Raw genomic sequence first — 12,682 nt, 5'->3', positions numbered from 1 at the left:
CCTTAACATATTTGTAACTGTTTACTATTCTCTGTTGTCTGATATTTTGGACAGTGAATCATATAATAGGATTTATAGTATTTCCCCAGGAAAAGAGTTGCGTATTTACAAGATTAATAGAGTTCCCCTGGGCATGTCCTTTGGATGTTTATTTTAAAATTTATATGCATAACTGTTGTACTTTATTCAAGTCTTACTTTCTTCCCAAAAATTACTCATGATTTTTTAAAAGAAATGCTTTATTTATTTATTTAGCTTTAGTTGGTCATGGAGCTTGAACTCTGGGCCTAAGCGTTGTCCCTCAGCAATTCAGCTCAAGGCTAGTGCTCTACAACTTGAACCATAGCGCCACTTCCAGTTTTCTGGTAGTTTATTGAAGATAAGAGTCTCAGGGCTTTTCCTGCCCAGGCTGGCTTTGAACTGCAATCCTCATATTTCAGCCTCCTGAGTAGCTAGGATTATAGGCGTGAGCCACTGGCACCCGACTAGAAATGCTTTATTTTAAACATATCAGTATGAAAAGAAATACCCAGTGAGACAAACAGCAGTTTTCTTTTCTTCCTTAATAGTTTCTGAAGTTCAGCTTACATGGAGCCACTGAATTTGAATTTGTTTCAGTTGGGAGAATCTGATGTGATATTCATGCCTTGGGGCATAGGAAATTCTACTTTCAGGTTTTTATGCATGTTAGGATCCTTGAAGCCTCTGGAAACAATTCTAGTAGATCATGAAGACGGACTGAAACTTTCATTCATGTATTGAGTCATTTATCATTTAATAAACAAATCTTTGCTTATTCATTGTATACTGATTAATGTATGTTGCAAGGAGTATACCTGTAAGGAATGATGTTATGGAAAATGGAAGAGCAATGAAGAAACACCCCACGTGTGATTGGAGGTCTTGCCCAGAAGGGGAGAACTTTGGAAGAGAACCTCTAAACTAGGAGCAGAAAGGGTGAAGAAGCCTTTTTGGAAGTCCTTCAGGAAAACTAGGAATTAACCATAAAGTGCAAGCCCTGTGGAGCCCACATGTGAAATCCAAGGCTCTGTCAAGTTACCAGAAGAAATGCAATTGTAATTGCAAATGCAATTGCAGATTTAGGCGCTTGGAGTTTATTTTAGGACTAAAACAATCCCAGTTGAGTCCTTCACGGTATTCGATATATAGTGCTGATTCCCTTGTAGACACCACTGTTTACAATTTGTTTCTCATGCAAACAGGTGGTGTTATAGAAAGTAAGAGCCAGAAAACAAGCTATTTTCTGTGTGTAGTTCCCCTTAGTTAGTAGTAATTGCTTTTCTCTTTTTTTACACATTTACTATCTAATATTTAAGTATTTTCTGATCATGTATTTTTTTGTAAATATACATATTTACAATGCCTTCTATTCATGCAAGATTTTATATCATTTTTCAGTCAGGTGAAGTGTTTTTGCCATTCTATAGTTTTAGGCCCATGTTTCAGCATATGTTCATGCATTCAACACATAGCAGTTTATGCAATGGGCACTCTGTGCCACCTCTGCTATACATAGCACTGTGTAGCCACCAACCTCATGGTGTTCATACCTGAGAGAGAGACACAGATAAACATAAAAACAAGCCAAAGAGTTTCTTGTGTTCAGGGAAAAGGGTAAAATAAGTCAATATGATAGAGTAAGATGAGGAATGATGGTGTGCTAGCAAGGACACTCAAATTGATCTTACATGATAAAGTAACATTTAAATGAAGCATAGAGTAAGGAAGAGCTAGCCATTCAAAGATATGAGGACAGATACATGAGTAATTCTGGAGACCTTATAACATCATTTGCTAAAGCCTGATTTTCTTTCTGAAAGGAAATTCTGCTATTACCTTTGTGGTAAGGATGGACTTAAGCAATAGCTAGCAGGCTGGGTGCCGGTCACTCACACCTTAATCCTATCTACTTGGGAGGCTGAGATCTGAGGATCGTGGTTCAAAGCCAGCTTGGACAAGAAAGTCTGTGATACTCTTATCTCCAATTAACCATCAGAAAACCAGAAGTGGCACTGTGGCCCAAGTAGTAGAGCCCTTGCCTTGAGCTGAAGAGCTGAGGGATAGCACTCAGGCCCAGAGTTCAAACCCCATGACTGACCAAAAACAAAATACATAGACAGCTAGTATAGTAATCAAGAAAAAATATGATAGGCCTGGGTTTGTATAGTGTCTTGTCCAGAATGTGCACTGCATAAATTCAGAGTATTGCCCTGTCTCATAATACGTATATCTACTTGAATATGTGTGTGTGTGTGTGTGTGTGTGTGTGTGAGAGAGAGAGAGAGAGAGAGAGAGAGAGAGAGAGAGAGAGAGAGACAGAGAGAGACAGAGAGAGACAGAGACAGAGAGAGACAGAGACAGAGACAGAGAGAGTAGAAAAGAGAGAGAGAGGTGATTTTATTTGGCCTTGAACTCCATAGCCACATTGTGTGTTAGTTGGTTTTCTGCTTATATAGTCTTAGTATTTAACACAGTGTTGGAGGCAGAAAGTCCAAGATCATACAGCACCATGTATTAGCTTCTGGTGAGGTTCTCATGGCAGGAAGCAATACACTGGAGGAAATGTGTGTAGAGGGAATGTGTGTGACCAGGTAACTGGAGAGATGTCTGGGCCCTGGTTCGCTTTTTAAAATAAAAGCTCTCATGAGAAGTAACTTGGATTTCTGGAGAGATATATTAATTCCTTCTGCAGGCAACACTCCCAATGACTTAACTGCATAGTATTAGAAACCTGTCTCTTAAGGGTTCTGACATCTCCCAGCATGCATATTGGGGACTAAGTTTTCAGCACATGAACCTCTAGGGGACACACTCATGTCATTCAGAAATTATGGCACACCTAGTTTAATTTATGACACTGCAGAGAACATTTTTCACCCATTGTCTCAACCACCACCTTCTACCTTCAATTTGCTTTCCTCCCATTCATACTCAAATTCCTTTGTAGCATCTTCCTCCATACTTAAACTTTTAGTTAACCTTACATAAAGTAATAGATTCTGCTGACAAATGTATTCTCCTATTCCTGAACTCCCCGGATCTGGGAAGCTGAGCATGCAGCTGGCTTGGCTGGGAGATGGAAAGTTGTACAGGCAACTTCAGTGGGTTCTATCAAGGGTGGGCAGAAAGAACACTGTGAAGTTAATGTTGATCTATTGCTATCATAAGTGAGGTTGGGAAAGGAAGTAAGAATGATCAAAGCTGAGGCACCTGCAACTCTGGATCTTTGAGGGCCAGAGTTCTTGGAAATACTGTAGCACTCTTAAAAGAAGGGAAGTGAAGGAAACATGTAGGACAGGGAAATAACACTCAGTGTGTAAATTACCTTTAACTAATCCAGTGCGGAAACTCTGTGCTCTAAAATGAGTTCTTTATAAGATATATTTCACCCCTTTCCAGGATGGGAAACATTAGTTATTGACTAAGGATTGGAGAGAAGTGGAGAGAGAAAGAATCTCCCAGAACCCTTCTGTTTTGTGAAGACCCTGTTCCAGGAACGGGAATAGCTGAATGTGACAATTCATATTTAGACTCTGTGGTAGGGTTAGTAGATAATTTGGTAGGTATCTTTTTCTTCTCAAGCTACCATAATGCAATAGCATAGACTGGTTGTTTAAACGGCAAAAATTATTCTGTCTCAGTCTGGAGACATAAACTGACAAGGTAGATTCTCCCTAAAGACTCTTCCCTTAGCTGATCAGCTGCCACCTTCTTAAGATGATCACGTGAGATTTTCTTTATGCAGCACAGAAAGAAACAGAATGAACAAGTTCTCCGATGTCTCCTTTTGCAAGGGCACTCATCCTATCAGACAAGGGCCCACCCTCATGACTTCAGTGAACCCTAATTACCTGGCCCAAAAGTCTTATCCTCCAAATCACACTGGAGATTAAGATGTCAGATTAATTAACTTGTAGCAGAAACAATCAGTCAGTCACAGCAGGTCAGAGAGTTCCATGTGGAGAACAACTTCTGCTATAAGTAGAGAGAGTTAGAAGAGATAGACTGGACTATGAGAGAGAGAGAAGGGAAAATCCAGATGGAGTGAGAGGATGGAGAAAGTATTCATGCCCAGCTGCAGTAGAAGGGTGAGTATTTTAAATTAACTGTGATTGACTCTCAGGAAAATATGCTTATATTATTTAGCCTGAAATTATTTAATGCTTAGTGTGTTAAAAGAATGCTAAGTGCTAAATTAGATGTGTGGTTAGTTATGAAGAAATGCTCTGTAAAATTATAAAAGTAAATACATAATTTCATAGATTAACTATAATAATAGCAGAGCCAGGTCCTTTAGTGAACTCAGGGTGTGAAACTCCAAGTGTTTCCCCTTAAACCTTCCTGAAATATTTTCATCTCATGTTCTTATCATCTTATCTACAGATGTATATGTATATACATGTCTTCTTGTGGCATGGCACTTAGTATTTTAAAAATTAGAAAAAAGAACAATAAATGTTTTCCCTTAAGGAAGTTTATTTTTCAGAGGAAGCCATGGACAATGTGTATACCCCTCAACCACTATCAGCACATGTTATGCACACATTTATGGACATATATGACACATATATGCATGCACATGACACATCATTCTTTATGTGAGGTGTTTCTTTTGGTGTTTCAGAGGTTTGAACTCAGAGTCTGACACTTCTTCAGCTTGGTTAAGTTGGCCTGGCACTTTACCACTTGAGCCACACCTCCAGTATGGCTTTTTGCTGGTTCAAGGACTTTCTGCCTGGGATGCCTTAGAACTATTATTCTCCAGATCACAGCCTTGTGATTAGCTAGGATTAAAGTTTCAAGACACTGGTGCATAGCTTTTATGTACATTTTTAGACTGTGAACTATTTTGAATAGAAAGGATTCACGTTAGGATTTAGACATACAGCCAATCCTACTGCTTGATAAACTAGCATGTCATCAACAGCTATAGAACAAAGCAGGTTTTAAAATATAGAAAATAAAATTTGCCATAAGTATTAGCTATTTTAACTATTTAATGAACATTCGAAGCATATCTTACAAAGAAACTTGCTTCTAATGCCAGTATTGAAAGCATCATAAATCTTTCATAAATGGCAATGTAGCCAAGTTTCCTAGCCCTGTAACAGATCACTTTGTTTGGACCACTGGAGCAAGTTTTTAGTCTTGAAGATCCATAAGGTGTGAATTCATAGGTGCCTAAACTCTGCGATCACATTTACACAGCAAGATATCCATCCCCCAGTGGCAGAAAAGCCTAATACACACAGCATCTGCATGTCTCACAAGCTGTGTGAGCACTCATTACATGGAGGCAGGGTGGTGGAATTTTACTCTCCTCTTTTAGGTCAGTGATTGACTGGTTTCTGTTCACATGTTTGCTAAACACATATAGTTGAATGTATATAAGCAAAGTTCAAATCTATTGCAACTCTGTAGCATCCAGAATTCTATTTACTGTGTGTATTTTTTATTAAGATCAAGTCGCTAATCTAAATACCTAAATGTGCAACGTTTGAGTTGAGAAAACTGTTATGAGTATGAATATCACTCTCATCATACTTTACAATATCATGTTGCTAGTTCTGGGTAGAATCACAAGTGGGTGAAACTCGTTCTTCAGCTGAAAAACAATTCAAAGCCCATTGAATAATGGGAACTTCCTGTGCCCTGTATTGTTACAGGATTCAGGTCACAGTGTCAGAATGTTCTTGGTCTCATCAACTGAAGATAGACACAGAAGGACTTTGTAGGAGAAGTTTTTGGTTAATGCAAAGCAAAGTGAAAATTAAATAAAAGTACATATGAGAGGAAAAAGTGGGCAGGCCGAGGAATGAGTAACTTCTTTTAGTTACTCAAACTTAATTTAAAAAATTGGTGGTTCTAAAGTTTGAACTTAGGGTGTCTTGCTTGCTAAGCAAGTAATCTACTACATGATATCTCATCTCTAGTTTTTGCTCTGGTTATTTTTGAGATAAAGTCTTGATAGTTTTTTCTCAGACTGGCTTGAGCTGAAATTCTCCTATTTATTTCCACCATAGCTAGGATGACAGATGTGTGGCATGGAGGTGTGATTCATATGGGGTCTCATAAACATTTTGCTTAGACTAGCCTCAAAAACTGCAGATCAATGAGGTCTTCTTGTATATCACAAGTTGGCCAGCTAAGATCAGTATGCCATGATGCATTTTTTTTTAAATCAGCATCCAAGCTACAGTTCTTAGCTGTCAGTTTTCTTTATGTTAGCATGGCATGTTAGCTATCATAAAGGCTTTTTGCCTAAGAGTGGTAGAAAAATATAGGTTACTTTATCAATTGTTTTAGTTGCAATATGTAATAGTCATGCATTTACATTATTTTTATATTTTCATTGCTATTGAGTTGATAATGCTATGAGTAATTTTACTTTGTAATCTCATGAACAACTCAGCTGGGACTTTCTGATGGTAGAAAATGTATTTTCCAAGTGGACAGTTAGTGAAATCATTCCCTGGGAATTTGAACTGAATGGATTACTTTTCTTGGTGTTCAACCACAATGGGTAAACATAGTTACTTTAAAGACTAAAAAGTAAACATTTTAAAGGTTATATTTTTCATAAAGAGCAGTTTGGGACTTGTTCAGATGTGATAATTTTGTGTTTAAGAACACTTTCCATACCAAGTAAGCTCTCCTACATCAGAAGTAAGGAATCCAAAGATTTTTAATTATACAATTTTCTGTAAGACATTTAACTGCAATTAAAAAGAGCCCTCCAGCAGGGTGCTGGTAGCTCACACTTGTAATCCTAGTTACTGAGGTGGCTGGGACCTGAGGATCTAGATTCAAAGCCAGCTAAGTCAGTTAACCACCAAAAAGTTGAAAGTGGAGCTGTGGCTTAACTGGTAGAGTACTATCCTTAAGGACTAAAGCTCAGAAGCAGTGATTAGGCCCTCATTAAAGACTTAGACTTGCCCTCATAGAATCATCAACATATTATGTATAGGAATTTGATCATAGTTATTAGGTAGCTTCATTTATGGACTTAGTAGTTGCTTATTGAGCATGGAGGAGGCACTGTGGAGGTTGTAGGGAGGAAGACTACATTCTTGAGCTTCATGAAGTTTAAAGTCTCTTCATAAGGAGGTAACACAAAACCAGAAATTAAAACAAAAAGACACAGAGAGAATGAACAATGTAAGCATGACACGGAGAAGGCAGGTTTTAGGTTGAGTCTTTGATGAATAGGTACAGGCTATGCAAAGAGTCAGGGAAAAGAGATTAGCCAACATTAAAACTCCAAACATAAAGGAGCCTGGGCTTTTCAAGAGCTGAAAGGAGTCTGGTGGGGTGGGGTGAATATGGGTAGGTTGGTGGTTGGAGATGGGCCAGGAGGTGGCAGGTAAATTAGCACCAGATGATTCAGAGACTAGAGGCTTTGGAAGGCTCTGGGTTTTGAAATAAGTACAATGAGTAGCCTATAAAAATTTCAGTGTAGAGTATCATTGTCTGATATGAATTTTTAAAAGTTCACTTTGGTTGCATTTTGGGGAATAAAATATGTGTTTGTACCTGTGTGTTTTCATTTGTGACTAAAAGTAGAAGCTGCAAACACCCATTGGAATGCTATCAGAATTCTCTCCTTCAAAAGATGGCCAGGCCCACAGGGTTTGGACTCTTTCAGACCTAATAATGGAGAGGAATCTACTTAGACAGATTTTAATACTTTGAATATGTTATCTTTTCAATTGACTGATTTAATATGCTGAGTGAGAATAAATAGTAAATTATCTACAAATGAATGTATGATTGTATCATTTATTAATAAAGTTTAGAGCAGAATCAGGTTTTAGAAGTAAACCTATTCACTTGTAGACATTAGTGTGAAACCAATTGCAAAACTGAATAATTAACCAAACACTAATTGACCTTCATCATATACCAGACACTGTATGACACATGGAGGCCATCTGGTGTCCCTACAATTACAGGATTATTAATGAAGGATTTCAGACTGTTAGAAGGAACCATAGTTCAAAATAATCTAATCCAGAATCCTTATTTTAATGACAAAACCAGCATTTGAAGCATTCAATTTTTCTAAAAATATGAAAACTGCTTAGTATAAAATCATAGTTATTGTTGTAAAACAATTTTAGGCATCTGGCAATAGTTGTGACATTATTCTCTTCAGGGATATGATAAACATACTTGAATTATGTTTTAGCAAATTGTTATAATTAGTATTATTAAAATAGTTTTGGGGACTGGGAGTGTGGCTTAGTGGTAGAACGATTGCCTAGGATGCATGAAGCCCTGGGTTTGATTCCTCAGTACCACATACACTGGTGCTGTGGCTCAAGTGGCTCAAGCCTTGAGCAAAGAGAAACTCAGGAACAGTGATCAGGCCCTGAGGTCAAGCCCAAGAACTGCCAAAAAAATACTTTTGGATATGTTATGAAATCTTGAACATAAAAGTAGTTCAGGAGGAGTGCAGTAGGCAATGATCTCTTGGTTTCAGTCAGACATAAGCATAAACAAAAATTATGAACTATTTTCTAATGTTTTCACTAAGTTTTCACTAAGGTATTAATAGTAGAGAAAAGGGGGAGCTGCTCACTTGTATTTCTATATTATTGATGGTTACTAATTACTTTGAATTCCTTTAGAGAAATATTTTTAAACTTAATTAAAAACATGAGCTTGAGAAGAAAGAAAAAATGTCCACAAGAATTGTCTTTCTATAACGTATTCTAGTGTGTGTGTGTGTGTGTGTGTGTGTGTGTGTGTGTGTGTGTGTGTGTGTGTGTGTGTTTGCATGCTTGTTTCATGATCCTATTTAACTTTCTAAATTAAAATGCTGGTCAAAGGGTAGATAAATATGATAAAATAAATTGAACAAAGGGCTGGGAATGTGGCTTAGCGGTAGAGTGCTTGCCTAGCATGCATGAAGCCCTGGGTTCGATTCCTCAGTACCACATATACAGAAAAAGCTGGAAGTGGTGCTGTGGCTCAAGTGGAATAGTGCTAGCCTTGAGCAAAAGAAACTCAGGGACAGTGCCCAGGCCCTGAGTTCAAGCCCTAGGACTGGCAAAAAAAAAAAAAAAAGTGAACAAGGTCAAAAAAGGCAAAAAGAGAATATTTTGGGTGGTCTAAACAAGCATATTTATTATCTAAATTATATTACAATATTTATTGCTTATTTAAAGTGGCTTTTATTTGGCTCTTCATATTAGGTCAAGTTCTATGAAAATAGTTGAAAGTTCTTGCCCCAGGGACATAACACTTAAAACACCTGAAATGATCAAATTTGAAGTCCAAAAGTAGTTTCAAGAGAAGATAAAGACAAGTCGTAAAGAAATTAATATGTATTCCAGGGGAGGAAGAAACTCAGAAAAAAAAGGTTGAAATGATGAGAATACAAAGCAATAAAAACTGAAGTTTGGCTTTATCACTGTACCTATAGGTGGCAGGATTATATTCGAGGAACTGGACAAGGCTTACTAATGCAGGGTTAGAGTTCTAATGAAGAAATGTAGATAAGCGCTCATCATAGAAACTTCAGAGAACTGGGAGCATAGAAATTGGTTAGAAACTTAGTGATGAAAACAAAATCTAGTCAAAAAGATAGCTTATCTTCTGGGATTTCCTAGAAAACAATAAAATAGGAGGTTTGTGTATTAATATGTCTAGAGGAAATTTTCTGTTTCACCAGTTAATCTCTGAACCTTCATCAAAGACAGAAAGATAACTGTGTAATTTCACTTCCTCAGTGCAAATACATGTATATTGTATGCACTGAAGATCCATGCACTCTTCCTTAGCTTTTTTGCACAAGGCTGGTACTCTTATCAGTTGAGCTACAGCTTTATTTCTGGCTTTTGGATGGTTACTTGGAGATATGCATCTCACAGAATTTTCTATACCAGGTGGCTTCAAACTATGATTTTCAGATCTTAGCCTCCTGAATAGTAAGGCTTATAAGTGTGAGCCACCAGTGAATGTTCCCTTTCATTCTGAATGCTTATCTTTAGCTCTCTCAGAAAGCCCACATCCTGTGTTCCTACCGAAACCATTGAGCTTTCCAACTATTGATGACTATTTGCTCTACAGTGAACACATGTTCTTATTATGTGTAGGGTATGTGGCTTAAACTCCTTCACATATAACCTGTTCTGGGCTAGGAGCATCAGTATTACTTACAGTTTGATGATGGATGTCAGGAGACAGAACCTCAATTAGCCATGTAAGGCTTTTTTTCTGTTTCTCTTATTTTTTTTTTTTCAGCTGTACTGAAGAGCCAGAGAAACTTGCAAGGAGATACTGTGAAGGAAGAAGGTAGCTACATTTTGAGAAAATTTCACATATGCAAACCAAATGTCTTCCATTGAGCTTTTAAAAATAGTCCCTTTTAACTTTTAACATGTGTGGGGCTAGTGCTTGCTCTGGCAATCACAGATTTGCCTATGTGCAGCACATGTACATAGGATTTTGTTGGTGGTTTTGCTTTCAAAATGTGCTTCTGACACAGGACCTCTGGAACTTCCCTGTTTGTTCTTTAATTCTATAGAGGATAAAAGCTCATTGAAAAAAGTAGGAAAGCACAAGCTTTCTCCAAATTTCATCTGGGCATACTGTTGGTGGATCTGTGGTTTTGCTTCCAGAAATTTAGCTAATGAGTTGATAAACATTTTCTATCCTTTCCCCTTGCCTTTTCTTTTTTTTTCTTTAAGAATAGAGTTACTGGTGGCTCATGTCTGTAATCTTATCTACCTAGGAGGCTGGGATGTGAGGATCCTAGTTCAAAGCAGCCTGGGAAGAAAAGTCTGTGAAACTATCTCCAGTTAGCCAGCAAAAAGGCAGAAGTGGAGGTGTCGCTCAAGTGGTAGAGGGCCAACCTTGAGGGGAAAAAAAGAAACAGGGACGATATAGGAGAGGAGGAACAATGATGGAGTACTTTATTCTTTCCATTTGCTTTTGTCTTCTAACTAGGAACATCCATTTGCTTGATAATGGAGGAGAACAATGACTCCATGGAGAACCCCCAACAAGGCCAAGGGCGGCAGAATGCCATGAAGTGTGGGTGGCTGAGAAAGCAAGGAGGCTTTGTCAAGACATGGCATACCCGCTGGTTTGTGCTTAAGGGAGATCAGCTCTATTATTTCAAAGATGAAGATGAAACAAAGCCCTTGGTAAGTAGGAGAAAATGAAAAGCATCTTGGGCCCATGAAATGAAAGAAGCAGAGACAGAGTTGCTGGAAACTGATGGAAACTGAACCAGCTCTATCTCCCTCATTGCTCTCAGTTCATGGGTGTTTTCATGCTTTTTCATGAGTGTTTGCTTTGATTTGGGGATGATGCACTGGCTAATTGAGGCCAAGAGGCAAATTATATTTGTCTACAGTTCATTTGAATTTTTACTAAGCTGGAACAGAATGTCTGAGTCCCTCAGGCAAACTGACTTCATGAGAAAATATGAATGAGCATCTATGAAGAGAATGTAGCTCACAGACAAAACATCTTTGCCTTTCCCCCAGAATGAGTTGAAAGCATAGATTTGAAGGGAAGCTGTAAACTGAACTTTCAGTAATTTCTGCAGCATCTTTAGTAGTAGTCTCTGAGGTTTCCCTTCTGCCTTAACCCACATTAAATATGGATATGGTGCTGATACGTTCAACCACCATGCATAATATGCTCTTCTGGGGAAAGTCTGTGATTCTTTGTGGTTCGGTAGCTGTCCTTTATTTTCTTATTTACTTACCATTTTCCTAGCCACAACTCTCAAGACTGTAATGAAAGAGAAGAGACATCTCCACCTGCATTTTCATAGCTGCCACAAGCTTTCCCAGCTGTGATCATTGCTTATTAATTGATGGAAAGATGTGAACTGAGGTGTCTCAGTTCATTTTATATCTCTGGGTTACAGAACTGAGAGAAGAAATAGATTCATTTATCTAAACATCCTCAAATAGTATGTTCCGGAGGCTGTTTTTTTCCTGCTGAAGTTCAAGAACTTCATTAGGAATTTGGATTAGGACTCTCTCTTAGTATTTTAAGTTCCTGAGGCATAAAAGCTGTCATTTCTCTAAATGAATTACAACCAATAGCAATAAAAGTACATACTCTAAACTCCTGTCATTTTTGGAAATTGCTACTACTTTTGAGCATTTAACAGGGTAAGAGTGTGTATATATCACCTTATGAAATATTTAAAGTAGTCCTATGAATATAATTAATCTCATTTTTGTTTGAAGAATCTAAGGTTAGGTAGTGTGCAGATCCCCCAAAATGAAATGGATAATGGTACTGTGATTCCACTTTAGATATCTCCAAGTTCATATGTCCTCAGCCAAAAACCACATAGTAAGTTCTTAACTTTTTTAAGTATGGGTTTAAGTAGTTTACAAAGGGGTGTTAACGCAACATGTCAGTTTATGAATACATTGCAGCTTGCTCAGTGTCACCCCTTCATTGTTCTCCCTCATCTTCCACAGCCAGTAAATTGTTAAGATTATCCTGTGCTGATATTACAACAGAGATATTACACTTCTGTGTTTGTTATTCTGTCACATCAAACCTTTGGAAAATATGGGGGGTTAATTATACCAGATGAGCAAATTATGGCTTAGAACATGAAACAATGTGACATGATCATAGTACATGTCAAAGGTAAAGTAGTGAAGTGTTTTTCTTTCTCACT

General features: G+C 37.8%; 1 protein-coding gene across 1 annotated transcript in view; it reads left to right on the top strand.

Annotated features, from left to right (window-relative positions):
* Arhgap24 (Rho GTPase activating protein 24) overlaps positions 1-12,682 on the top strand; it is a 466,818-nt gene that overhangs the window by 71,627 nt on the left and 382,509 nt on the right. The window contains exon 2 of the mRNA XM_070012334.1: positions 10,975-11,174. Coding sequence (XP_069868435.1) covers positions 10,995-11,174 — 180 coding nt within the window. The 5' untranslated portion in view covers positions 10,975-10,994. The remainder of the gene's footprint in view (positions 1-10,974; positions 11,175-12,682) is intronic.

Source organism: Dipodomys merriami, unplaced genomic scaffold (genome assembly GCF_024711535.1).
Source record: "Dipodomys merriami isolate MVZ:Mamm:240054 unplaced genomic scaffold, mDipMer1.0.p SCAF_9, whole genome shotgun sequence".
NCBI classification, from domain to species: domain Eukaryota; kingdom Metazoa; phylum Chordata; class Mammalia; order Rodentia; family Heteromyidae; genus Dipodomys; species Dipodomys merriami.
This window is presented reverse-complemented; position numbering and strand designations above follow the sequence as displayed.